This window comes from Terrapene carolina, unplaced genomic scaffold, assembly GCF_002925995.2.
Source record: "Terrapene carolina triunguis isolate 2854851 unplaced genomic scaffold, T_m_triunguis-2.0 Scaffold42, whole genome shotgun sequence".
NCBI classification, from domain to species: Eukaryota; Metazoa; Chordata; order Testudines; family Emydidae; genus Terrapene; species Terrapene triunguis.
Genome location: NW_020664393.1, coordinates 7,111,281 through 7,138,766, shown reverse-complemented (window position 1 = coordinate 7,138,766; position 27,486 = coordinate 7,111,281). Strand labels below are relative to the sequence as shown.

Here is a 27,486-nt window from a genome sequence, read left to right as displayed (position 1 = left end):
AAAGATTTTTAAGTATCTTGTGCTGAGTCCTTAAAGATTTATGGTGCCTTTTCTTTGGTACTGGCAATAACAATCTCTTCCCTCAATACAGCCAAACCAGGAGAAGCACTGCTAACCCGTTCTGAAGGCTCTAATGGTGGATGGCGCACTGACTCCAAGAGTAAATCCTTAATTCTGGCTGCCCTGTCCTTCTTAGAGCAGGGCTTAAACCTCTTACAAATGTGACATTTGTCACTGACCCAAGCTTCTCCCAAGCACTTAAGACAGATGGAGTGTGGGTTGTTGGCAGGCATTGATTTGCTGCAAGAGCAATAGGACTTGTAGCCCAGAGACCGAAGTATGACTCCGGTACTGGCACTAGCACAATTATCAACTATTAATCTAATTCTAAACTATGCTAAGGCCTGGTCTACACTAGGCTTTTATGTCGACTTTAGCGCCGTTATATCGAATTAACCCTGCACCCGTCCACACCAGGAAGCCATTTAGTTCGACATAAAGCTCTCTTTAAATCGATTTCTGTAATCCTCCCCAACGAGAGGAGTAGCGCTAAATTCGACATGGCCATATCGAATTAGGCTAGGTGTGGATGGAAATCGACGGTAATAGCTCCGGGAGCTATCCCACAGTGCACCACTCTGTTGACGCTCTGGACAGCAGTCCGAGCTCGGATGCTCTGACCAGCCACACCCCCGGGAAAATTTGAATTCATTTTCATTTTCCTGTCTGGGCAGTTTGAATCTCAGTTCCTCTTTGGACATCGAGGGGAGCTCAGCAGCAGTGGCAACTATGCAGAGCTCTCCAGCAGAGATGGCCGTGCAATCCAATAGAAAGAGGGCCCCAGCATGGACTGATCGGGAAGTCTTGGATCTCATCGCAGTGTGGGGCGATGAGTCCGTGCTTTCAGAGCTGCGCTCCAAAAGAAGGAATGCTAAGATCTACGAGAAGATCTCCAAAGCCATGGCAGAGAGAGGCTACAGCCGGGATGCAACGCAGTGCCGCGTGAAAATCAAGGAGCTGAGACAAGGCTACCAAAAAACCAAAGAGGCTAACGGACGCTCCGGATCCCAGCCCCACACATCCCGTTTCTACGAGGCACTGCATTCCATCCTGGGAGCGGCCGCCACCACTACCCCACCCCTGACCGTGGACTCCGAGGATGGGATCATGTCGGACATGACAGCGGACGGGGAAGAGGAGGAAGGAGATGAGGAGGACGAGGCAGTCGACAGCGCTGGCACCGCTGATTTCCCCGACAGCCAGGAGCTCTTCATCACCCTTACCGAGATCCCGTACCAACCGTCCCCATCCCTTACCCCGGACACAGAATCAGGGGACGGATCAAGCAGTAAGTGCTGTAAACATGTAAACATTTATTTAAAACAGAACGGTAATATTTATACTATTAACAATGTATATTTATAAAAGTGCTGTAAACTAGTAAAAAAATAATCAGGTACAAAACAGGAATATTTACAAAGGTAACAAATGGGTTTTGCATGATTTCTCTGTCTTAGGCTCTTCTCAATTTAGTCCCAAGTATTTTAAAAAAATTTCACAATGTCCGTTACTACATGATTCCCAGGCCCAAGACGCTCCACTCCAAAGTCCCAGTGCACCTACGCGAAAATCCGGTCAATGTGGCCGGGGATCGACGAGAAATCCTCGTAGGAGAACTCCTCGTAGGTCTCGTGGAGGTAGAGCTCAAGCCTGTTGATCAGGTTCCGGGGTAGGGCGATCTTAGTGGGCCCTCCGTGGTAGCAGACATGTCCCCTCCATGCCACAATCAGGTACTCGGGGATCATGGCCCGACATAGCATGGCGGCATACGGCCCCGGTTTCTGCATGCTTTCCCGCAGCATGCGTTCTCTCTGGGTGTCCGGGATCCTCAGGAGGGTGATGTCGCTCATGACGCCCTGCTTTGAATTAGGGAGGGGACTGTTAGTATTGGGACTGCTTTACAGCCACGCGGTGGAGGGAGAGGGGCAGCATACAGGGATCTTTCCCTGGGACAGCCGCGAGGGGGTGGGACAGGGGCAGAGTTGATGCTGTCCTGATTGCTGGCAGCAGAGACTGGCATTGCTTTCAATGTGAAAGGAGGCCAGTGCTACAGCTGGAGTTTTAAGCAGCCACAAGTCTGCGGCTTACCATTATTGCCCGCTCCAGAAGTTCAGGTCTCCAGCCACAGTTCTCTGAACACTCCAAGACCTCCGCAAGTCCACAGGCACTGAAGGCGACGGCCGAAAATTCGACCTTGTCCTGAGTGCGCATGTGAGAGGTTCAGTGCATGGTCTTGTTCACAGAGAAAGACTAGGTTCTTTGTATACAATTTCATTTATCTGTCTCAGGAATTCACTCCCTTTTTAAAATTCACACAGACACATCTGCGACTGTCTCCCAACCCAGCCTGTCAGCACACTCCCAGAGGCTAGCGCAGATTAGGCGGAGGAAGAAGAAGACGCGTGAAGACATGTTCACAGAACTAATGGGCTGCTCCCGAGCCCAGGCAGCCCAGCAGACACAGTGGAGGGAGAACTTGTCACAAATGCACCGAGCAGTCATGGAACGGGAGGAGAGGTGGCGTCAGGAGGACCAACAGGCTACTGAAAAGCTGCTTGGACTAATGAGGGAGCAAACGGACACGCTCCGGCGCCTTGTGGATGTTCTGCAAGACCGGAGGCAGGAGGACAGAGCCCCGCTGCAGTCTATCTGTAACCGCCCTCACCCGCCACCAAGTCCCACACCACCCTCACCCAAAGTCCAAAGAAGGAGGGGCGGCAAGGGCCGTTAAAACTTTCAATCAACCCCTGCAGACTGCTCTAGCAGTAGAAGGCTGACATTCCCCAAAATTTCATAAGTCCTTTCCTACCCACCTCACACAAGCCCCCGTCCAAGTTTCACCCCCCACGTTTCATGTCTGGTTCGCAATAAAATGTTTGTTTCTGTTCATTACTGTTTCGGTCAGGTTCTTTTGAGGGAGAGTCTGTCTGGAGGGGGGGAAGGGGCTTGGTAATTGGACAGGACAGTCACCTTTAGCAGGCTACAGAGGCGGGGTCAGGTCCAGCATCAGGACACATACACAGTGCAGTCACTGGTTACCCTGGTCAGTCTGGGAGGTGCTTTTCATGTTTTGGGGGGGGGGGGGTTGCTCTGTGACTTTGTGGCGGGGGAGGGCAGTTACAGATCTTATGCAGCGGTCCTTATCCTGGCTCACAGATCCACGCAGCAGGGGATCTGTAACCCTACCCCCCCTGCCAGAAAGTCACATAGCCGACACATACACACAGTCCCCCCCAGGAGTGCTGGCAGGCTCCATTGAAATAACCAGTCCACCAGTGCGGAGCCTGTCATTCCGGGAGTTTAGAAGTATCATTTGCATCAGAACACTGAACCCGCCCCCCGCCACAGTCTGCGTCCCCGGTTTAAAATATTCCCGCGAAAACAGCAATACAGACAACGGTGTTCATTAAAAAATCGAAATGATTTTATTTTTTGGGAAGGGGAAGGGGGTGAAGGTTGTATGTAACTGGAGAGGATAGTCAAAATGAACTGGGTAAAGAAACGGGGGCAGGTTCAGCTTTTCTGTCCACAAACTGAAAAGTCACTGGTTGCCCTGCTCACTCAGGAACCTAGCTTTCAAAGCCTCCCGGATGCACAGGGCGTCCCGCTGGGATCTTCTAATGGCCCGGCTGTCTGGCTGGACGTAATCAGCAGCCAGGCTATTTGCCTCTAGCTCCCACCCCGCCATAAAGGTCTCCCCCTTGCTCTCACACAGGTTGTGGAGCACACAGCAAGCTGCAATAACGATGGGGATATTGGTTTCACTGAGATCACAGCGAGTGAGTAAGCTTCTCCATCTCCCTTTGAGACGGCCAAAAGCACACTCCACCACCATTCTGCACTTGCTCAGACGGTAGTTGAACAGTTCTTTTTCTGTGTCCAGGGCGCCAGTATAGGGCTTCATGAGCCAGGGCATTAGCGGGTAGGCTGGGTCCCCGAGGATGACTGTAGGCATCTCCACATCCCCAAGAGTTATTTTGTGGTCTGGGAAGTAAATACCTTCCTGCAGCCGTCTAAACAGACCAGAGTTCCTGAACACGCGAGCGTCATGAACCTTGCCCGGCCATCCGACGTAGATGTTTGTAAACCGTCCCCGATGGTCCACCAGTGCTTGCAGCACCATTGAAAAGTAGCCCTTTCTATTGATGTACTGGCTGGCCTGGTGGTCCGGTCCCAGGATAGGGATGTGAGTCCCATCTATAGCCCCACCGCAGTTTGGGAATCCCATCGCGGCAAAGCCATCTATGATGACCTGCGCGTTTCCCAGGGTCACTACCTTTGGGAGCAGTACCTTGACGATTGCCTTGGCTACTTGCATGACAATAACCCCCACGGTAGATTTGCCCACACCAAAGTGGTTCGCGACTGACCGGTAGCTGTCCGGCGTTGCAAGCTTCCAGAGGGCTATGGCCACTCGCTTCTGGACAGTGAGGGCTGCTCGCATGCGGGTGTCCTTGCGCTTCAGGGCAGGGGACAGCAACTCACAAAGTTCGAGGAAAGTCCCCTTCCGCATGCGAAAGTTTCGCAGCCACTGGGATTCATCCCAGACCTGAAGCACTATACGGTCCCACCAGTCCGTGCTTGTTTCCCGGGCCCAGAATCGCCGTTCAACAAAATCCACATGCCCCATTGCCAACGTCATGTCCTGGGCGCTGGGGCTCGTGGTTTCTGACAGCTCTGTGCCACTCTCCGACTTCAGGCTCTCACGGCGGTGCCGTAGCCTCCTCGCCCGATTTCTCTGCATCTGCCTCAGGGAAAGGTGTATGATAAGCTGCGAGGTGTTGAGAACGGCCACAAGTGCAGCGATGGTCGCAGCGTGATCCATGATCGCAGTGCTGTGGCGTCCGCGCTGTCACTGACCAGAAAAGTGCGCGAACTGATTTCCCGCCGGCGCTTTCATGGAGGGAGGGAGGGCGTTAGTGACGGACGGATGACGACAAATTTTTTTTACCCAGAAGGCATTGGCGGCTCGACCCAGAATTCCGATGGGCAGCGGGGACTGCGGGAACTGTGGGATAGCTGCCCACAGTGCACCGCTTCCAATATCGACGCTCGCCCCGTTAGTGTGGACTCACAAAGTCGAATTACTGTCCTTAGTGTGTCCTTAGTGTGGACACACACGTTCGACTTTGCAATATCGATTCCACATATTCGATTTAAGTAAAATCGAATTACCCTCGTAGTGTAGACATACCCTAAGACTCTCAAAACTAACCAATGGGTACTATGTACAAGAAGAAATGAAGGACTTGCAAAAGCAAGAACAGTCGCTCCAGCAACCATCATGGGGGGCAACTGAGGGGATTCAGGGGTGGTTCTGCCATTAATACCTGCACACAGTAGTGTGAGGCAGCAGAGGATGCTTGAGTTGCCCCAATGGATACTGCTAAGGAAAATATCTCTGACAACTGTGCACTGGGCACAGAAACAAACATTGTCTGGGCTAGTAAATTTACTTGACAGTTCTGCAAGGCTCTCTCTCTCTCACCCCCACCCCGATGGACTACTGTGTTCAATTCTGGGTGCCACACATTACGAAAGATTTGGATAAATTGGAGAGAGTCCAGATAAAAGGTTTAGAAAACCTGAACTATGAGGAAAGGTTAAAAAAAAAACCAGTGCAGGTTTAGTCTTGAGAAAAGAAGACTGAGGGGGGACCTGATAGTCTTCAAATATGTTAAGGGTTTTTATAAAGAGGGATGGTGGTCAATTGTTCTCCATGTCCACTGAAAGAGGACAAGTAGTAATGGACTTAATCTGTAGCAAGGGAGATTTAGATTAGATATTAGGAAAAACTTTCAAACTAGGAGGGTAGTTAAGCTCTGGAACACGCTTCCAAGAGAGGTTGTGGAATCCCCATCACTGGAGGTTTTTAAGACCAGGATTGACCTTTCAGAGATGGTCTAGGTTTACTTGGTGGGAGCTGGCTTGACGAACTTTCAAGGTCCCTTCCAACCCTACGTTTCTATGATTCTATTAATTGAACATGTATAAAACAGTATTTGGATTTGCACTGATAACCTTTATTCATAATGAGATGTTTTTTGTGGAAGCTGCAAAACTATCATCAACTTAAGTTGCATTGATGAGCAAATACATTCTAACACATTACCTAAGAGGATACATGGTAAATTTCCCATTTTGTATTTTGGTGTAATGGTAGCTAATTGAAACACTATTTGCTTGCCAGAAAAACAAAAAACAAACAAACACCTTTTACCACCCTATTTTCCTTCAGTTAGAATTGCTTCAGTGCTTGCATAATGTCCTTTTTTAGTTTAAAAAGAATTAATTAGTGGATAGATAGAACTGGAATTCTGCAACCTATTCTGGATTCTGCAGATGGAAAATTGCAGTGAGAGGGTAATGGTATTATCACAGCACAGTTTATGAAAGCTTTTGAAACATATCCATCCAAATCTATTTTAATTCAATACATACAGGAGTCTTGTGTCAAGGCTGCAGAATTCCAAGACTCTTAGTCATATGCTGAATTACCATTCTCTAACTTTAAAATTACAAGCCCTCAGTTTGGTTAGAAAGAATGTCTTTTCCTGTATGAGAGTAAGGGCTTGTCTACATTACCCACTGGATCGACAGGCAGCGATCAATCCAGTGGGGGTCGATTTATTGCATCTAGTCTAGATGTGATAAATCGACCGCCGAGCACTCTCCCGTCGACTCCAATACTCCAACAGGGCGAGAGGCGCAGGCGGAGTCGACGAGAGAGCGTCAGCCGTCAACTTACCGCAGTGAAGACACCACAGTAAGTAGATCTAAGTACCTCGACTTCAGCTACGTTATTCACGTAGCTGAAGTTGTGTAACTTAGATCAATTCCCCCTCTCCCCCCACAGTGTAGACCAGGCCTAAGGTTATATTCACCTATGAGAATGTGTCTAACAAGGCTCACTACTGGGACTCCGCCTCTTTGCCCGCAGCACATGAAGATAGTCTCAGAACTGTCAGTCATAAATGTAGAAGTACTCATAAGCCCCGCTCCTGGCCTCTACCCCTGTGTTTTACCTTCAAGTTGAACAGCAGAAAAGGCAACAGAAGAGCTCCCACCTCCAATGTGAATTTCTGGCCCTTTAGTTTACAGCATTATCTCTCTTTCATTTTCTAAATTACCTTTGAAGGCTAATTAGCTTAGCCATTTTAATTTGATTCTGGTCATCACTCCATCTACAGGCACCAAAATGGCCAACATGTCTAAGAAGGATAAAATACAGAGGTAGTGCTCTTCTTGTCAGGTACAGCTACAATGTTATGGGGAAGGGGATATCTGTACCACCAGAACCCACATGCTGAAATTCACCAGCAGGGCATCCAAAACTAATACTAATAAATCTTTGCTCCACATTACCACCAAAAATCTTTCTGACAAGGGGGGCGGCTTGCACAACTAGGGTAGGAACCCTGGGAGGGTGCTTTCCAAGACTGTTTAGACATGGGGAACCCATGAAATTGATGTAGGCTCACTAGGTGGTGCTAAGTCTTGCCTTTTTTTGGGTGGGTCCTACCTGTTCTTGTCCTCCTTCTTGTGTCATTATTTATTTATTGAGCCCCAGTTATGGACCAGAACCCTACAGTGCTAGACACTGGACAAACACACAAGTTTGCATTACACAATCATCCTGTTCTTATCTATTAATCTTATTAGGGAATTACTAGAGGGAAAGAGGAATTTGTAGCTGAAAGCTAATCTCCATGTTTCCAGGACAGCAGTCAAAGAAACACTGAATAGCTGGGGAATGGGGTTAACCTCTATGTCCTCTGTCTTTGAGTACTCTGCTTCTGTGTTTCTTCATAGATGGCCCTATAACACTGAGCCTAGAGTTTTCCAGAAACTGGGAGAAGAGGGAGGTGAATGACCAATCTAAAAATTATTGTAACACTACAAATTCACTTTAAACTGAATTTATAATTTACCTCTCTAATCTGCTTAATCCAGGCCTCCCTTCCAAGGAACTCCTGATGCAGGACTACAGGAGCAGAATTTAAACTAAAAGCCACAGAGTCACTAGATTTTCCTTTAATGAATGGCTGGAGGTCCGAGTGTAGCTGCAAGAGAGGATGAAAACATTTTTGTTAAATAAAAAAAGATTGGTACAACTTAGTTTTTAGGGACTGAAATGATTATCTCTAGGTAAATAAAAACTAATTTAAAGAGTAGAAAACCCAGAATGGTGTGAATAACTCCAGTGCAGACTAAATTCACATGACTTCAGGAAAGTAGCACTGCCAGATTAACAAACCAGAAACTTCATATATCAAAAAACTCTTAACATTTAAATTACTATACTTTTACCATATGTCAGACAATGGTGGCCTTAGACTTTTGATATCTATGCAGCCACTTGTGATCCTGCTCCTTCAGGAGGAGCCCAGCCCTACATATACACATTCAACCATCAGCCAGAGACCCATCTCCAATTCCATGTCCCTCGCTCTATTCCTAAACTGTCCTCCTCTGCTTTGATAGCTGTACTTTGGCTCCACCCTCCTAGCTCCATATTGGGGGAGTGATGGGGCTTGTTTACCAGAGGCTTCAAAAAAGCGAGAACAGCTGGGAAGGGATATGAAGTCGGCAGGTGGGTAGTAAGGTGAGGGAGTGGAAGAAAGAGAGTTGTTAGTATGTGGTGGTGAGAGTGACCCAGTCATTGATGGGAAGGACTCTGTTTTTTACAATTGTGAGTGGTATAAGAATATTTTCCATTTACCAGGACCTGTGGGAGTTACTTGATGCAATATGAATACATTTCTGATACACTGAATATTTTATAAACAGTAGTTTTCTGTGACAAGCATATGGCTCTTTATACATATTGCCAAATTGGATAATTACAAGTGAATTCATTTAGAGTAGCCACTAAACTCAGACCCAAAAGAGGCTCAAAAGAAGAATATTAGAGAGGTTCTCATCTACCCTTTCAGTAGAAGACTGAACAGAGAGAAAAGGCATACCTTATGACTCAGAGACATGTTCTTTCCATACTGAAATGCCATATCCTGGATCTCAGCATCATGCTTTGCTAATTCCATTGCAGCCTGGCAGCTCTTTGCCAACAAGGCACTATGGGATAGGAAAATCTGTTCTTTCCAAGTTGATATTCCAATATCATGTGTAAGACAGTTTTCCTGAAAATGAAATGAAGGCTAAAATGAAAAAGCTGAAACTATGACAATATCAGACATAGGAAATTAAAAACACAGCTATGCCACCTAGGAAACTACCACCTACTGTAAATTCCAAGGCTGTGGACTTTAATGCGTCATGCAAAACAGCCACTCACCCAAAGAGTATTCCTGCACGAGGTGATGGGAAAAGTGAAAACATTACAGTGTGTTTTAATTGCTGAATTGTAGAGCTGCTGCTCCCCCCAAAAAACTAAAGCAGGTAGAGCTTTCAATGATCTTTATAATTGGTTTGCCTCGGAATTTTCATGTCACTACAATATGAACATTGGCAGCCAATTACATTCTTACTGACTTACTGGTTAAAAAGTGTCCTTTGCAACAGACCACTCACTGGTACCTCTCACCAGCAACAAGAAAGAAAAGAACTGACCATTTAAGTATTGAGTGGCATTTCTAAGCAACATGTCAAGACATTATATGATTATATTAAATGCTACACTACAGCCTCTTCCTATAAATGCTAATATATATAGGATTTTAATGAAGAAAAAAAAGAGACCAAAGGCCTGTAAAGAATGTTTTGGTGATGTGTCTTTTTTCCTTTTCTATTCTAAAATAAGCAAGTCTTGATTTTTTTTTACATTAGAAATATCAGGAATGTCAAGTTTCAATTTCTCTGGAGGATCTCACAGATGTTCATTGTGAGCTACAATGCCTAAACTGTAGGATCAAGGATGCTAAACCCTTAACAGTCTCTTTTTATCCAAAATGTTAATTGAATTTATATTTTAACAAAAACAAAAGAAAATATAATCAGTTTTAACAATTTGACTAAAAAACTTTTCCCCAGTCAATTGTTCAACTTAACTCCCTTGGCTCTTGTGATGTCATCATTTCACTAATCAGTGTCTTCACGGCTAGACGGAACCTGACAGTCTAATTTTTATATATACATATATAAATGTCAAGCCTTCTTTATTAATTGTAAAGAAGTAAAAAAGATCTCAAAGTCCAGTTTTTGTGACCCTTTTGCAGGTCCCCTTTAAAAAGGCAAAGGAAACATAGGTTATAAATGTACATATGTAGAAAAATGGTTTCAAAATTTAAATATTAAGCATCATATTTAATTTCTCAATACACTGAAATTTACAGCACTGACTGAGCCAAAAGGTAAAATTTTACAAAGTGAGAAAAGAAACATCTAACAAGACCCCCTCCCCTACAGTTACTTCAATTAAATTGCTTAGAAATGAATAAGAACTAAATCTGTGTGACCTCATAATTTTCTACTGGGTATTATCTGTCATGAATTTTGTAACAAATGAAATAAAATCCCTCTATTCAGCTCCAATCTTCCTCCCTTATGAATACTGCCAAGGAGTGCGGCATTACTGGATAGAAAATAATACGAGACTGATGGGAAAATTAGCAGAAATCTGTAATGCCAAATAACCAAATATTGTATCAAAATTCCATTGCCTTCAGACACACCCCTGCCCTCTTATAGGGAGGGGAAAGAACAGAAAATGACATGTTTGCTACTATATATGTGATAACAATTTACAAAGTCAAGATTAATCTTTAGGTAGGTCCCATTTTACTATGATATTTGCTTTGTAACATCTTAGTTCAGCCCAGAACATATGCAAGTTTCCATGATTGGTAGAATGACAAAAATGATAAATAAGAACTGGTACCAGAAATAAATGTTTGATCATTTTCTCACTCAGACATAGGTTAATTTAAAAAAATCTGGAGACACGGGAGGGAGAGCTCAGTGGTTTGAGCATTGGCCTGCTAAACCCAGGGTTATGAGTTCAATCCTTGAGGGGGCCATTTAGGGAACTGGGGTAAAAATCTGTCTGGGGATTGGTCCTGCTTTGAGCAGAGGTTTGGACTAGATGACCTCCTGAGGTCCCTTCCAACGCTGATATTGTGGGAAGTGACTCAATTTTTTTTACTCAGGACCAACCAGCTAAGATAAAAATGTGTGCTTATTGAAGCTTATTGGATGAAGATTAGGACAACCAACTAGCAGTGATTTTGCAATTATTTATTTTAAGCAGCATGAAAAGAGAAGTAAACTAGGAAGTTTAACAAAAACAATCATTTATGAAGTTATAAAGTCCTTAAAATGCTAGCTGTACCAAGCCTCTGAAATATTCACACACCAAATACAGATTGTGACATCACTATGAACTGCAGCTACTGAAGAGACCCTGCTAACCTTACTCATTGCAAGTAATTCTACAACATTTTCCAAAAGTGCCATCTTTTAGACAAAAATGTAGAAATACTAAGTATTTTTGTGACCTTCATTTAAAGTCTTGAAAATATTTGAGAAAAATGGAAACTTATTCTGAATTTCTACAATTTTATCTAAAAGAAATACTTTATTTGGGCTATTAATGTGGGCAAGATTTCACCAGATGAGCTAATTTCTGCTCTTTCTGTAAATCCAGTGCAACTCCAATGAAACCAGTGGATTTATTTATACATTTACAATGACAACACCAAATCTGTCCCTAATAAAAAGTGATTTTGGATACTGATATTTTAAAGATGCTGATTTTTTTTTTAAATGTACAAATTTTCACTTTTTGTCCTTAAATGTGGAATTGTGAAAAAGTTGTTAGAAAGATCTGGGCAAAATGTTAACATTTAAAAGCTTACCAATATTACATTGCTTCTACTACAGGTACTTTGAAAAAAATGTTCACTACTTTGCTGTTTACTTAATATTTTTTAAAACAACAAAATACGACACAGCTTTTGTGTATATTTAAAATCTTCAAACATCCAAAATACATATTTTAATTTTCTATGCTGAAAAAATATGTTCAAAGGTAATGTATTGCACTCTCTTAACATGGATATTGAGAATCCCCTGCGTACATAAAAAAGCATGTTCAGTCTAATAGGAGTTGTCTGACAAAATATCAGTATAAAAATTTGGGAGCCAATCTATAATACAGTCCAGTCAGAGAAAGTCTTGACACCCTTCTTCCAGTAGCGCTCTATGGTAAAAATACTTAAACCAAATACCATGAAGGCAGTCATCTCCTCTCAGTGAAATTTTTGTAAATTGCATTGCAACAACTGGATTAGGAAAAAAACATTGTTTCCCAAACAAAACACCTACAGCTGTGGTTCAGTTCAACAACATTATCTCCTGATAAAGCTTGTCATGTGTCAATTTGGCCATGTTTATACTAGCAAGCTTACAGTGGCGCAGCTATACCAATACAGCTGCGCCGCTGCAAGATAGCTCATGTAGCCGCGCTATGCCGACGGGAGAGAGCTCTCCTGTAGATATAATAAAACCACCTAAATGAGTGGCAGTAGCTATGCTGGTGGGAGAGCATCTCTAAATCATTTGAACACATCAAGGAGAAAAACTTTAATTAGCTACAGACTGCAAACTACATGAAAACTGAAGTTACATCTGTGCAGGTGAAATGGGTGGGCTTTCTCCCTTTATGTTTTGAAGCTTCCATATCAGTAAGATGACGGGGTCACTGGATGGCTCAAAGGATTGATAACAGAATTTGGAACCTTCCACCTTTACATCGCTTTAGTTCATGACCAGACATTTAGTATCTGATGACTGGTTAGTGGCGTATATGAAATAAGGAGGTGGTTTTAGTTGTACTCATTCATAGGAGACGTGATGCGTCAAAATCACAAAAGAAACCATCACAACTGGCACCACTGCTGGCTGTGTAGGAGGAGCCAAAAACGGAATGAACAGCGACTGAATTAACCTCTCATCCATGGAGGCAGACCCTCCAGGATATATTTAAGGCACACTGGGGAAGCCAATACTGGAAGACATTGGTCTCCAGGCCTGTCAATCCAGCACTTTTCTAAGCATTAAATTCAATTGAAACCATACACATGAAAGTCTAGCAATTGGTTTATTTTTATTATTAGATCTATCTTGTGTACAATAGTCATATTCTCTTTGTACCTTAATGACTTGACAGTTTAAAGTACAAAGAAACAACATTGCCACTTCTCACACTATGCAACCTAACAACTGACGCTTTAAAAGTTTATTTTGAAATATTGATTCAATATTTCAACTGATGCTCCCATTTCACCAACCTCAAGATCAGTAAAGATATTTTCATTTTATACAAATATTTATTGTTTTGATTTTAGAAAGAAATTGGCTTGCTGGGAGATAAATCCATTAAATTCGCAGACAGTGCTTAAACTGTAAAAATACTCTTTCTAGGCAATGGAAAATAGAAAGAGCTTCTAGAGAATCGTCACGTTTTACACCAAGATTTTTACCACTTATACCTATCACATTTATGGTAGCAAATATTAAATTAATTGTATGACTTAATATAAAGTAGCACTTAAATTTTTTCCCCCTCTCACCAAACCACCTTAAAGTAGCTCAAACTGATTTCTGTGTCTCCCAGAGAAGAACTAGATGGTATTTATATAAATACGTGTCATGATTCATTTGTAAGCATTTTCAGCACTGCATACAAATGTTACAAAACACATACTTTATTGGAGTGCTCCAAAATGCATAGCAATAACTGGCAGGACTCAAAGTCACACCTTCTGGATGAAAAATTCAGAATACATTTTATAACTAATGTTTTTTATTTTGATACACAGCAGCACTTGCTTTGCCACCTAATCTTGCACAATGTGAGACCGTCTAATACATTTACAACTCAAAACTTTGGTCTAATCCTCATTAGAATAAAAATGCATAGATAAATCAAGCATATTTTAATTTTGATTCAATCTCAGCATTTGAGTTTTAAATTGGATGGTTCAACAACTTCTATTCTACACAGAAGGATAAAAATAAGTCAATAAAATTATGGATCTCTAATGGGAGCAACACGTTTATCCTACAAAACGTTTTCATTTGACTGATGGAAGCTTTAACAGATGTCTTCTTGCTTGTTGGACATGACAGGGCATGTTTTATTGGTCTATTAATACATGCCTTCAGTGCTTTGTGAGGAACAAGGGTGAGCGCAAATGGGCCAATAAAACACATGCTGGAGTGCTCCAATACTTTCATCATGACTCTCTAAAACAATAGAATTTTTTTAAAAAGATGGTTGGGAAAAGTTAAATTTTAAACATAACCTTTTACTACAAAAAGTAGTTCATCATGGAGTACTGCTTCAGACTGCCTAGAAAAGAGTAAAATTAGAGAAAGAAAAAAATAGATCTGTGCTAGCCTTTCATTTATGTGGGGTTTTTTTCTCTTTAATTTTCACTTTCATTTTGCGGCAACTCTCTAATTCAAATTTATCTTCAGCCTGTTTTTGCCCCACAACAGAGGCACTTTTTAAAAAACGGCTAGATTTCTTGCTGGAGCATGAGCCTGACTGTTGTGCTGTTAGAAGGAGGCTACTTTTTAGTTTGTACTGAGAAGTTGTTTGATTTACCTCCTTAAGTAATCTTTGAAAGCAAGCTAGTTGCCTACACAGTGTACAAAGCATGGCAGCTGAGTGGGAAATGAAATGCAACTTTCCCTTTAAAATTTACTCATCTGAGAAGGGCTGGTGACCAAGCATCAAAGAAAAGTGCGGCATCCCAGCTCACCAACCCTCTGTGCTTCGCAGGTGGATGAGGCTCACTGAGCAATTATTTTCAATTCAAAAGCTATATTGGGAGCATTTAAAGGAAAAGTGCATCCATTTTAATGAGTACAATAGTCTAAAAGTTCATGAGGGAAAGGAGCACTTGCCATGAATAAACTGTGGCTGTTTTTAAAATGATGGCTTAACAATTGTGTAGCGCTAATATTTAAATAAATGTTTAATTTTAAAATATTAAAATGGCTTTTCTGCTGACTGACCATTAATAAAGTGCATTAGAAATTGCTATGCAGCCTTACACAGCATTCCCATTCCACTGTTAAAAAAACAACACACTCAAGCTGGGTGTCTCTAGCACGAGACCTTGTGAATATTCATATTCAGGAGCTAAGGAAAAGTAGTGCAGTTTTCCTTTTCAAAAAGCTCCTGATTTTTCATTTAAGTGAATAAGAATGATCTGGTAGGTAAAGTGCAAGACTAAGAACCAGTGCATCTAAGTTCTTGGCTCTGCTATAGCCTTGCTGCATTACTTTGAAAAAGTAACTTTACTTTTCTGTATCTCAGCTTCCCCATCTGTAAAATGGGGGCAGCAATACTTTCCCTACTCACAGGAGTTTTGAGGCTTCCTTTGTTAACAAGTGTGAAGTGCTTTGAAAGCCTCAGATGGAGGCACTCTAGAAGTGCAAAAGTATATTACAAACCTCTTCTAAAATATTAGCAAGTTTTAGAAGGCCTACTCACTCCTAAAGAGCTGAGCATGGAGGCTGGGATCACCATAACTGATATTTTTCTTTGAAACAGGGCAACCACACCCACAACTGAACCTTCAAGAAAAAGAACATTTTGACACTGCTATGCATTGCAGTCCACAGTGTGTAAGAGGCACTTTGGTTGGTTTGAACTTTTAATTTCAACTAGATGTAGGTTTGAGAAAATGGAAGACGATTGGGAGAATCTCTTCCACTCACACTCATAAAACTAAACTTTAGGCTGCCTTTGCAACTAAAGCCTATAGCTTTTGGTTTAAAGTATCGCACAAAATAACAGAGAAAGGGAGGAATCTATTTTTATTTGCCCATTTCAGTTACATAATGGTTTTATTCACTATACAAATAAGATGATGATGAAGAATGGTCAACTAAAAAGTGATAAAAAAGTGATAAAATGGGCTGGTCACACGATAATGAATGGCTTTGCAAAGGAAAAATGATAGTCAGAGCTGTCATATAATTGCATCCAATAAATGTCTTCAAGGAGTCTATAAAGGCCAATCTGCTTAGGGCAAAAATACATTTAATCTTTATAAAGGGTCATCCAAAGATGGTATAACAAAAACATTCCAAGGGACCATAGGCCTAATGTGTCAAAGAAGAGTGAATTATGGCAAATTATGTAGTTCACTGTAAAAGATAGCTTAAATCTAATAATTAAAGTGGACATCTAGCGCAGCTCACAGACTTTTGAACAAAAGGTGTTGAACAAAATGTTGTATAGCACATGATGGTTGTAAGCACCATTTTATGGTCATACTTCTCACTTGAAACTCAATTTTTCTGCCTCAGACTTTAAAAATATTCTGTTTTTCCAAATTCATAACAGAAGAATGCTATCTACTAACATCTCTATAAGAGAAACAGAAGTTATCTGACACTGGAGATTACAGTGACATGGTAAATTATTACATTACTCTTTTACATCTGGTAACTTCAGTTCAGATTGTAGATTTGGTCACATATTGTGATTTTTTGTTGCAACTAAGATAGGACCACCAAATAACGTAGCACATGTGGCAATGTTTGCTCAAAACATGTCCAGGACATGGATGCAGGCAGAAAGGGGTGCTGTACTAGCAAAGATAATATGTGTAATTATGAAACAAGCCTCAGTGTTCTCCAATTGGTTGACTAGACCATAAAGGAAGTAAAGTACAGGTAGATCACACACTTGTGTTTGATATGGGCTTGACTGGTGGCCATATCTGACCAATTAAAAGTCTAATCTTTAGATACTATACTATGTGTTAATTTATATTATTACAATGTACTAATTACGTTTAAATTAATCTGGTTTCTTTTAGTACTCCCAACTCTTGCCAGACAGAATAGTTCATTGCTTACTATAAAAACAAAACCATTCTTTTGGTATGTTTAACTTGACATTGTGCAGCTGGGCTCAGTGCATCTTACACTTTCCCCATAACCTATGCTTGTTGAGCGCTTTATAAGTGTGGTAGAACATTCCATTTTTCAAGCTCTTCTGAGGTAGTATGATTGTCTCCTGACACAGCCCTCAGATCAACATGCTTCCAAGTAAAGAGAAATAGGACTAAGACCTGCTGCAATGGCAGACACACAAAAAAGTTGAGAACATTTCTAGTAATACAGAGGATGTGGTTAATCTAAAATGTGCAAATGAAATCACAGTGAAGCAGCCCCATTGCTAAAGTTAACTATGGGAACTTTACCCTTAAAAAAAGCTATTTTAAGTAAAACATAGCTGAGGTTTGGTTGTATTTAGAAAAACCTGCCTGGCTTACATAAAATACAATTTTAAAAGTTCTTTTAACATATTTGTATTAATAAAAATATGATTTTCCTTTTAAAATATAACCTTGCATATAGAGCTTGAGAGAGGTAGCTTAATTGGCAAACTGGAAGACTGAAGTCATCTGTTTGTCTACAGATTAGGTCAGGGGTGGCAAACCTGAGCCTGAGAAGGAGCCAGAATTTATCAATGTACATTGCCAAAGAGCCACAGTAATACGTCAGCAGCCCCCCCATCAGCTCCCCTGCCCCCTCTCCCAGTGCCTCCCGCCCACCAGCAGCCCCGATGATCAGCGCCTCCATCTCCCTCCCTACACCTCCCAATCAGCTGTTCCGTGGCATGCAGGAGGCTTGGGGGGGGGGAGGCGGGGAGGGGGGAGAGGAGTGAGGGCATGGCAGGCTCAGGGGAGGGGGCGGGAACGGGTGGAGTGGGGACAGGGCCTGTGGCAGAGCCAGGGGTTGAGCAGTGAGCACCCCCCGGCACATTGGAAAGTTGGCGCTTGTAGCTCCAGCCCCGGCGTCAGTGCCTATACAAAGAGCCGCATATTAAACTTCTGAAGAGTTACATGTGGGTCTGGAGCGACAGGTTGGCCACCCCTGGATTAGGTATAGCAGGTGCAGAAATAGTTCAAACTTCCCACATAGTTTTGTTCATGTGCCTCAACCCTAACCTAGACGGATAACTTCTAGAAGTGAGAGAATAAGACATCCTCCATGCCCTTTTAACCTTTGGCTGATGTAGGACTACCATTAACGTGGATGCCAAGTGCGATGGTAATTTATATGATCTAGACCAGGGGTAGGCAACCTATGGCACGAGTGCCGAAGGCGGCACACAAGCTGATTTTCAGTGGCACTCACACTGCCCAGGTCCTGGCCACCGGTCCAGGGGCTCTGCATTTTAATTTAATTTAAAATGAAGCTTCTTAAACATTTTATAAACCTTATTTACTTTGCATACAACAATAGGTTCGTTATATATTATAGACTTATAGAAAGAGACCTTCTAAAAACATTAAAATGTATTAGTGGCACGTGAAACCTTAAATTAGAGTGAATAAATGAAGACTCGGCACACCACTTCTGAAAGGTTGCCGACCCCTGATCTAGACTTATATCCACTTGGAACTAAACTGAGATAACTCATTTCACTTGCTCTGAACAACAAAACAGCAGTGATTAACCTGAGCTCTGTTTTAAACTGAAGACTTACAAGTGAGAGGCTCCATATGCCATCTTGCCTCCCAATGTTATTCCTTTAAGATTAATATTTCTGAAATGGCTTGCCCATCTGAGATTGGTTTGTTTCTATTAATATGCTCCACTTAAAAATAGCATAGCTTACAATGTGCATATGCACACACTTGTGATCATCTCAATAGTGTAAATCCATGCGTTTTGATAGAGTAAAAACATGCTATTAGGTGAAATGAAGAGGTAATAATAATGAGGAATCTAAAATATGAACTTCCCAATACACACAGTGTTAAGAGATAATCATGGTAAATGAAACAAGATTTCTTAATTTACCATTCTGCCAAATTGAAATTGCTTTAATAAGTATAGCCAAACACTTCTTTGAAAGTTCTGTTAAATGAATCAAAAATCTTAATTCCAGTTTCATCACAAGAATCAAAGCAGTTCATCAGAGTTCCTGCCATGCAGCAAAGTAACAAGTATCCTTTCTTCGATAGGATAACGAGTCTTGTGGATAAGGGAGAAGCTGTGGATGTGGTATACCTAGACTTTAGTAAGGCATTTGATACGGTCTCGCATGATATTCTTATCGACAAACTAGGCAAATACAATTTAGATGGGGCTACTATAAGGTGGGTGCATAACTGGCTGGATAACCGTACTCAGAGAGTTGTTATTAATGGTTCCCAATTCTGCTGGAAAGGCATAACGAGTGAGGTTCCGCAGGGGTCTGTTTTGGGACCGGCTCTGTTCAATATCTTCATTAACGACTTAGATATTGGTATAGAAAGTACGATTATTAAGTTTGCGGATGATACCAAACTGGGAGGGATTGCAACTGCTTTGGAGGACAGGGTCATAATTCAAAATGATCTGGACAAATTGGAGAAATGGTCTGAGTTAAACAGGATGAAGTTTAACAAAGACAAATGCAAAGTGCTCCACTTAGGAAGAAAAAATCAGTTTCACACATACAGAATGGGAAGAGACTGTCTAGGAAGGAGTACGGCAGAAAGGGATCTAGGGGTTATAGTGGACCACAAGCTAAATATGAGTCAACAGTGTGATGCTGTTGCAAAAAAAGCAAACGTGATTCTGGGATGTATTAACAGGTGTGTTGTGAGCAAGACACGAGAAGTCATTCTTCCGCTCTACTCTGCTCTGGTTAGGCCTCAGCTGGAGTATTGTGTCCAGTTCTGGGCACCGCATTTCAAGAAAGATGTGGAGAAATTGGAAAGGGTCCAGAGAAGAGCAACAAGAATGATTAAAGGTCTGGAGAACATGACCTATGAAGGAAGGCTGAAAGAATTGGGTTTGTTTAGTTTGGAAAAGATAAGACTGAGAGGGGACATGATAGCAGTTTTCAGGTATCTAAAAGGGTGTCATAAGGAGGAGGGAGAAAACTTGTTCACCTTAGCCTCTGAGGATAGAACAAGAAGCAATGGGCTTAAACTGCAGCAAGGGAGGTCTAGGTTGGACATTAGGAAAAAGTTCCTAACTGTCAGGGTGGTTAAACACTGGAATAAATTGCCTAGGGAGGTTGTGGAATCTCCATCTCTGGAGATATTTAAGAGTAGGTTAGATAAATGTCTATCAGGGATGGTCTAGACAGTATTTGGTCCTGCCATCCGGGCAGGGGACTGGACTCGATGACCTCTCGAGGTCCCTTCCAGTCCTAGAATCTATGAATCTATGAACAACAGTAGTGTGGCATATTTGTATTTGTCTTTGAAATAAACTTTGCACTTCAGAGTCATGTAAATGTTTGAACCATTTTCTTTGACCAGGTCAATTACTGTCTGCGATACATGCAAGAATGACTTTTTTAAAGAGGAGCATAGCACAGCTCCTTGTGCCTCAGCATGAGACTTCCATTTAGCTCACCTAATAAAGCTGCTACATTTAGGAGTAGAAAAGTCCTGGTTTAAATTTTGGCTTCAGTGGCTGCGAATTGCATACACCGAAGCAGCCAGGATATGAAAAATAACGTGACCTAGCAAAATCTACATATACAATGTATTTATCCACCAGTTCACAGACATGTTGGTCCCCATTTTTTAAATCTTTTAATACTAATGAATATATGTTTCCAGTCCACTATTTTCAGGTATTCCTATGTGATTGTTTTAACAGAACCCTTACTAGCAGCATTACTGACTGAGGTATGTATAGTGTCCATGGTAACTGCAATTTTGTTTGTTTACTAATTAAAAATTACAGAATCTCTCTAAGCATTTCTAGTGGTGCCCATCACCCATTATGGGAGAATTGAGGTGCTATACTAAAAGTATTTCTGAAGCTTGCTGGGACTGTAATTAGTCCTTTCCCCCCTTCCCTTTAAACAAACAAAAAAGTCATCATGCTATTTACTGTTGTCACACATTTATTTAAAACAAACCACTGGAGTAAAGTGTAAGGACTTAAAAGTCTTACCGCTGATAAGTTAGAACTGTCATAGTATATTCCTTGCACTAAGTCACCAATTGCACTTGATATGAGCTCCACAACCTGGAAAACAAAACAAAAAACACCCCAACATTATTTTTTAAATATGATCAATTACCTGATTGTCAACAGAGTGCCTAGAAGCCTCACTAACATTCCTTGCAGGATCATGGCTTCGAAAGACTGCATGGGCTACCAGAAGAGATTCTGGCAAGATTATTTTTTGCCACCTAATGAGGAAGAAACCAGATCCAAATCTCCATACTGGAACCTCGAGCAAAGTCCTTTCTCTTTATATCAAAGCTTTAAGTTAATACAAATGAGAACCAAGTAATATTTATTTTCCTAAGAGTGTGAACTATAAAGTATATCCTCACAAGGATATACACAGTACTCCTAAATCCCAGTTCATGAATATGAGACAATAATCCCATCTGGGTTTCTTGGGTTTTTTTGCTGCCAAGTAGATATTTCACTATACACCTCACTGGGAGCTGCTAAAATTCTAATCTTCACTGATAATACAGAAAAAGTCAGAATCCATCGAAAGCTAACCTTTCAAATATGATCATTTGGTATTTGAGTGTACTGGGAATGCTCTGTGGATGTATTTAGTGCATGGCCTAAGGGTCAGCTGTACTCAGAGTGAAACAGTCTGCAACACAGGAATGTTTAAATCAGATTTATCAATCTGTATTATCTTCAGGCTTCAGACTTTTTATTTCATTCAAGCGAAGCCTAAAAATCTGAACTTGATCCAGAATGTAAAACAAGCAGTCCATAGTCTCACTGGAACTACTGTACAATTTAGAACTGTGTGCATGAACGGTCTTAATTGGAACAAAATACTGGGATTTACTGTAAAATTAAATGCAGCCATTTCAAATGAGCACACCTTAAGGCTATCCCTTTAGTTGTGCTCACAAAGTTTTAATTTCTTGAACGTTTAATTTCCTATGTGTATGATTCTATATCTGATTCCCCTCTTTGCTTCCTAAAATTCAGTCTAGTTCTTATTGAATTAAAGGATTTTGTTTCAGCTTGTATCATTCTTGTAATTGAAGACATTAAGCTAAATGATAAAGCCCCAAACAGAAATTTCAATGTTGAGGCTTGCTTTATTTGCTAATAAAAACACATTCTGATGCTAGCTTTAAGTATTTGCAACAAAGCTTTTTTAAACACTAATTCTGATACATATGCCTACAGAGAGAGAGAGAGAGAGAGGGAGAGGGAGAGAGAGATAACTTTAGAAATGGTGCTCATTAGCGGCTCTTTTTTCTCTTCTTGTGATGCATATGGGTTAATTTGTAAGACCTATAAAAACAGTCTCTTAAAAAAAAAAATCATGTTGCCATTTAGGTAACCAGATACTTAAGAAATATTGTAGCAATATGAGCTGCAGAGGAACTGAAAGGACAATGATCCTACAGTGTTACCAGATGTGTTGAGTTATTTAAGTGGGGAACAGAGAAAATGAGGGGCTTTTTTTGAAGGTATCAGATAAGCCCTATTCCCAAATCCAGGAGGATTGAGTATCGCCAATAGGTCTATGAAAGTCTGTAACCAAATGCCCAGCATCAGATTGTATTACAGTTTATACAAGCAACATCCCAAGATTCTTCTGATGGCTGGGACACATAATACAGATCAATCACTCACTAAAAAATGTTATGGTTTGTGAAACAGTCTGAGCTCATAGACCTATACTAGTAATACGAAGAGGAATTTACAAAGACATTGAGTCCTACTCTAAATGTCAAAGTGATAGTATGAACTTTTAACAATGCATCTGGCTGTGGATAACCAGACCTTTTCCTCGCTCCCCTGAAACTTTAAACTGAGCAGGACCAAATGAAACATTCTGTTTTGGGGTTTCTCTCCCCACCTGCCCCCAAAAAACAATTCCATTAGCAAATGACAATTTTGCTGACTTAAGTGACTAAAATGATCTCCATGAAAATGTTTATCAAAACTTGTGCCCAATTTTCTTGCAATTTATATTATGTATTTTTTTTATTGATAGAATTCTAGGTGATTATATACATAAAATACAGTTTAAACCACTACTATATATTAGGTGAAAGATATTAAATGCTAGTAATATCGCAAACGCTGCCTCCTTTCACCCCCACCCTGAAAGCACTCAATTTCCATACATTTAAAAAAAAAAAAAAACCCTGCAAGATCACACAGACCCTTGGCAGGGATGACAACTTATTTTCAAGACCAGGATGGGACACTTGTCTTTAAAAGACTGTCACTTCATCAGATCTTAATCTGTGCTCTGAAAAAGTATCTGCTGTGCAACATCAGTGGGCTGGAGCTTTGGGCTGCAGGGAAAGCCATGGAAAACAAGACCAGTTATGCTTCTAAATGTGTCCCAAATGGTTTTAAAGAAAAGAAAACACAAGTTAGGGTCAACAGCATTTAAACAGTCAAATAAATAACAACATCAAGCTCTTACAGAATGTTTTACAAAGGAGGTAAGTAACAGTATCCCTATTTCAATGATGGGGAAATTGAGGCACAAAGAGGTGAAGTGACTTGCCCAATGTCACTCAGCAGGCCACTGGCAGAGCCAGGACTAGAAGACAGGTCTCCTGAGTCCCAGTCCAGTGGTCTAGCCACTAGCCCACACTGCCTAGTTCCACACACTGACATCTTTTTTGATAGAAGAAAGTTGTATGTTAACTTTGACTATTTAGGGGTCCACACCTGACCCTCTCATTTGTCTTCACTTTGATATGTTTTAGCTCCCTCTTAGGCAGGTTCCACCATGAGCAGGGCATGGGGCCAGCTGTACTAGCTCTCTGAATAGGTTGCTCCTGCTTCAAAGAGCAGCAGCCCACAGAGACCAAAGGCAGAATGGAAAGGAGAAGCAGCTGTGTTAGTCCTTGTGCCCCTCAATTAATCTGAGAAGCTTGAGGAGCACAGGGGCTATGGAAAGCTCTCCCTCCCACTTCAACTGGCAGTGTGGTGGGATGGGGAAACAGCACCTTTAACCCCTCCCTTAACCTAATAAATCTGATGGAGGTTGAGGAAAACTCTCCCCAGTTCTAACCAACATAGCTGGGGAGAGGGGGGAAGAAAAGAAGCATGTGTGAATCCCCCACTCCAGAAACCTAGAGTAGCAGCCTAAGATGATGATGAAAAACTCCTATCCCAAATATGGCAGTGACATCTGCAGGGTGGGAATCACTGACCAGGAAGATTTGTAATCTGTTCATAATTAAATTGGTCCTGAATTCTTTGCTGAGAGCCCCACCAAGCTATGTGAACTCTCCTAGCAGCCCTGTGATCTGCCTCCAGAAAATAGAGGGAAACAAGAACGTGCTTGTGTGTTCACCAAGCCTTTTCTCTGCAAATGCCCTGGTGGGTGAAAGCATGAGTCCTCATCTCCTCTCTCATCCCTGTAAGATCAAAGGGCTGCTAGGAGGGAGAACAATGGGCCAGTCGGGCAACAGCAGGAACAGGGAGCTTAGTACTCGGTGCCCATTTCATTATAACTAGCTTGTTAAGCTCCCCCACACCCGTCTCCTCCTATTTCCAGATATCTGTGCCATCTTTTTACTGCAGGGTGTTTTCCCAACTTCTTCCTACAGTGCTGCCAGCTTCTTCTAGTGCCCCTCCCTCACCCAGCTTTGGATGTTTTAGAACTGTGTGTTTTAGAATTAAGTAAAAAGCAACAGAGGGTCCTGTGGCACCTTTAAGACTAACAGAAGTATTGGAACATAAGCTTTCGTGGGTGAATGCCCACTTCATCAGACGCAAGTAATGGAAATTTCCAGAGGCAGATATAAATCAGTATGGAGATAACGAGGTTAGTTCAATCAGGGAGGGTGAGGTGCTCTGCTAGCAGTTGAGGTGTGAACACCAAGGGAGGAGAAACTGCTTCTGTAGTTCGATAGCCATTCACAGTCTTTGTTTAATCCTGATCTGATGGTGTCAAATTTGCAAATGAACTGGAGCTCAGCAGTTTCTCTTTGGAGTCTGGTCCTGAAGTTTTTTTGCTGTAAGATGGCTATCTTTACATCTGCTAGTGTGTGGCCAGGGAGGTTGAAGTGTTCTCCTACAGGTTTTTGTATATTGCCATTCCTGATATCTGACTTGTGTCCATTTATCCTCTTGCGTAGTGACTGTCCAGTTGGCCAATGTACATAGCAGAGGGGCATTGCTGGCACATGATGGCATATATAACATTGGTGGACGTGCAGGTGAATGAGCGGGTGATGTTGTAGCTGATCTGGTTAGGTCCTGTCATGGTGTTGCTGGTGTAGATATGTGGGCAGAGTTGGCATCGAGGTTTGTTGCATGGGTTGGTTCCTGAGTTAGAGTTGTTATGGTGCGGTGCGTGGTTGCTGGTGAGAATATGCTTAAGGTTGGCGGGTTGTCTGTGGGCGAGGACTGGCCTGCCTCCCAAGGTCTGTGAAAGTGAGGGATCATTGTCCAGGATGGGTTGTAGATCATTGATGATGCGTTGGAGAGGTTTAAGCTGAGGACTGTAGGTGATGGCCAGTGGAGTTCTGTTGGTTTCTTTTTTGGGCCTGTCTTGTAGCAAGAGGCTTCTGGGTACACATCTGGCTCTGTTGATTTGTATCTTTATTTCCTTGTGTGGGTATCGTAGTTTTGAGAATGCTTGGTGAAGAAGGTAGGTGTTGGTCTCTGTCTGAGGGGTTGGAGCAGATGCGGTTGTACCTCAGCGCTTGGATGTAGACAATGGATCGTGTGGTGTGTCCGGGGTGGAAACTGGAGGCATGAAGGTAGGTGTAGCGGTCGGTGGGTTTTCGGTATAGGGTGGTGTTAACGTGGCCATTGCTTATTTATACTGTGGTGTCTGTTCCTATAGCAGGGGTTGGCAACCTTTCAGAAGTGGTGTGCTGAGTCTCCATTTATTCACTCTGATTTAAGGTTTCACGTGCCAGTAATAAGTTTTAACGTTTTTGGAAGGCCTCTTTCTATAAGTCTTTAATATATATCTAAACTATTGTTGTATGTAAAGTAAATAAGGTTTTTAAAATGTTTAAGAGGCTTTATTTAAAATTAAATTAAAATGCAGAGACCCCAGGACCAGTGTCCAGGACCCAGGCAGTGTGAGTGCCACCGAAAATCAGCTTGCGTGCCATGGGTTGCCTACCCCTGCTCTATAGTGTAGCCACTCTAAGTGGATGGGAGAGAGCTCTTCTGTTGGCTTAATTAATCCACCCCCAGCGAGCAGCAGTAGTAGCTATGTCAGCGGGAGAGCTTCCCACTGACATAGCGCTGTCCACACTGACACTGGCGCTTAGGCTGGTGTAATTTAATGTCGCTCAGGGGTGGCTTATTCACATCCCTAAGTGACATAAATTATACTGACATAGATTATGTCTACACTATCACTTAAGATCGTTAGGAACCTTTAAATGGCCAAAATTAGAGAGAGACTTCAACTGATATTTGACTCAAAATTTAAACTTTTCAAAACACTTATATTTAGAAATATTTTCACACTTAAAATGCCAATGAAAACAACTCTTAAACAAATATTCCTCTGCAGTGTTTGAAACATGAACACTGCAACATTAAAAAACTGGAAGTGAAATTGGATTAACTGATTTTGACAACAGTTCAAAAACAAATGCAAAAAATAAACGAATAGCCTTCCGTGCTAAGTAGCTGGATGTGAATGGTCACCAGGAATGCCTGCGTCAATGCACAGTGCAATACATAATGGGTAGGTTTCCCAGTATGCAACTCATCATAGTCCGGCGCACTGTCTTTTGGGAAATTTTGGCAATGCATTATGGGGGAGAAACAAATCATGAAGGAATCATTGGGAGCAAGGGTTCAAGTTCTCATCAAATCCCACAAAACCATACAGCACTTCTCACTGTCCGCTATCTCAGACAGAAGCATGGACACCACACAGCTATGCACTTCTGTCATGAACACTGCAAAGGCAGGACAAACAATCCTCCAGTATTTGCAGAATAACAGGAAAAACAGCAGCAATGGAGGACAGGACAATTTCATGGAGGAGATATTGCTGTGGGACACAGCAAAACCAATTCAAGGTTGTTGTTGGTGTTCCTGGAGCAGCTGCACACAGTGGAGTGCCTCTTCTGTGTCCAAGAAATGAGCACTGACTGGTGGGATGACATCGTGATGCAAATTGGGAACAATAAGCAATGGCTGCAGAACTTTTTAATGCGAAAGGTCACTTTCCTGGATCTCTGTGCCAAGCCTGCTCCAGCCCTCCAGCACAGGGACACCAGAATGAGAGTTGCCCTGACAGTGGAGAAGCAAGTGGCAATAGCACTGTGAAAACTTGCAGTGCCGGATTGCTACCAGTCAGTGGGAAATCATTTTGGAGTAGGAAAATCCATGGTGGGGGCTGTTGTCATGCAAGTGTGCAGGGCCATTAACTGTCTCCTGTTAAGCAGGACTGAGTGTCTCGGCAATGTGCAGGACATAGTGGATGGATTTGCAGCAATGGGTTCCAAACAGCAGTGGGGCGATAGATGGCATGCACATCCCTAT

General features: G+C 42.0%; 1 protein-coding gene across 1 annotated transcript in view; it reads right to left on the bottom strand.

The window, feature by feature from the left end:
- PDSS2 (decaprenyl diphosphate synthase subunit 2) overlaps positions 1-27,486 on the bottom strand; it is a 179,183-nt gene that overhangs the window by 28,829 nt on the left and 122,868 nt on the right. Inside the window, exons 4-6 of the mRNA XM_024202614.2 lie at positions 20,956-21,030; positions 9,027-9,200; positions 7,992-8,123 (exon numbers count right to left, since the gene is read on the bottom strand). Of these exons, the coding sequence (XP_024058382.1) occupies positions 7,992-8,123; positions 9,027-9,200; positions 20,956-21,030 (381 nt within the window). The remainder of the gene's footprint in view (positions 1-7,991; positions 8,124-9,026; positions 9,201-20,955; positions 21,031-27,486) is intronic.